The 1,398-nt window shown below is 56.6% G+C and overlaps 1 protein-coding gene across 1 annotated transcript; it reads left to right on the forward strand.

The window, feature by feature from the left end:
• Positions 1-315: 315 nt before the first annotated feature.
• Positions 316-1,312, forward strand: CORC01_12450 (GTP-binding protein rho2; the record flags this gene model as incomplete). The annotated part of the gene is made up of 5 exons (XM_022624070.1): positions 316-350; positions 529-607; positions 684-689; positions 750-941; positions 1,007-1,312. Coding segments are annotated over 5 exons (618 nt in total), but the record flags the coding sequence as incomplete, so codon positions are not given.
• Between the last annotated feature and the right edge of the window lie 86 nt (positions 1,313-1,398).

The raw sequence follows: 1,398 nt of genomic DNA on the forward strand, positions 1-1,398 counted from the left end.
CACCTCCTCAAAACACAAACATTGTTTACTGGCACGTCCGCCTGTCGCTTTTCCGCCCCCAGCGCTGCTACCGCTCCCCCGATACGACCCTGCGACGGACCATACACGAACCCACCGATCGCCATTATCGACAACCTCGTCGACCACCTCGCTGGCAGCCTCGACGACATTTTTTTGGGCCTTTCCTCCACCTACCCGACGTCTCAGTCACCGACGTTGGTAATCGATCCAGACGACCCCGATCTACCTGTCAATTGACCTCGGGTCGCCCATCCTTTTCCCCACGACCCTCCCACCCGATTCACAACCGCAGCCATGGCGGCAGCAAATCCAACCAACGTCATTCGGAGGTACGTTGCCCGTTTAGTTCCCGTCGACCTGGTTGTCCGCCTGCCTTCGCCACGCGATACACTGCCTTGTTGCCATTTCGCAAAGCTCCCAACATCTATGCCCGCTGCTGCCGTGCCAAGCAGCCTGATCTGCGCGCTCCGTCCGTCTGTCCTTTGCTTGCTGACATTTTACCTATAGGAAACTCGTCATAGTAGGGGACGGTGCTTGCGGAAAGACTAGTTTGCTTAGCGTCTTCACACTTGGATATTTCCCGACCGTATGTCCAGTCTAATCCCCCCCCTCGGTGGCCTGATTTCGAGTTTCAGGATTTTGCTAATAATTGGTGTCTGCAGCATTACGTGAGTACCACTGGTGACTCCTCGCCCGACGCCAGATTCCTAACAAGACCTGACCCCTAGATTCCTACTGTATTCGAAAACTACGTTACGGACTGCAGAGTTGATGGCAAGTCTGTGCAGCTTGCGCTATGGGATACTGCCGGACAGGAGGATTATGAGCGGCTGCGTCCCCTGGCGTACTCCAAAGCCCACGTCATCCTCGTCGGCTTCTCCATCGACACGCCCGATTCACTCGACAACGTGAAGCACAAGGTGGGTTCGAAATAGGCCTCGTCCCTCGACACCGCTATGGTCCGGCAGCTGACAATGGGCTACAGTGGGTAGAGGAGGTTACTCGACTCTGCGAAGGCGTCCCCATCATCCTCGTTGGATTGAAGAAGGATCTCCGCGAGGATCCCGTAGCGATCGAGGAGATGCGAAAGAAGTCGATGCGCTTCGTCACACACCAGGAGGGCGATGCAGCTGCCAAGGAAATCGGAGCTCGGAAATACCTCGAATGCTCCAGTCTGAGCGGCGAAGGTGTCGATGATGTCTTTGAGGCTGCGACTCGCGCCGCCTTGCTGACCTTTGAGAGGGGCGAGGTCGATCTCCTGCTCATTGTTATAAGGCTGGAGCTTGGCCATGTACTCGATGCGGGACTTGATCGCGGAGTAGTCGTAGGCAGCAGAGTTCTCGGTCTTGGAGCGCCACCCCAGCAGCATGGGATCGG

The sequence above is a fragment of the Colletotrichum orchidophilum genome, assembly GCF_001831195.1.
Source record: "Colletotrichum orchidophilum strain IMI 309357 chromosome Unknown Scaffold_153.1, whole genome shotgun sequence".
Classification (NCBI taxonomy): domain Eukaryota; kingdom Fungi; phylum Ascomycota; class Sordariomycetes; order Glomerellales; family Glomerellaceae; genus Colletotrichum; species Colletotrichum orchidophilum.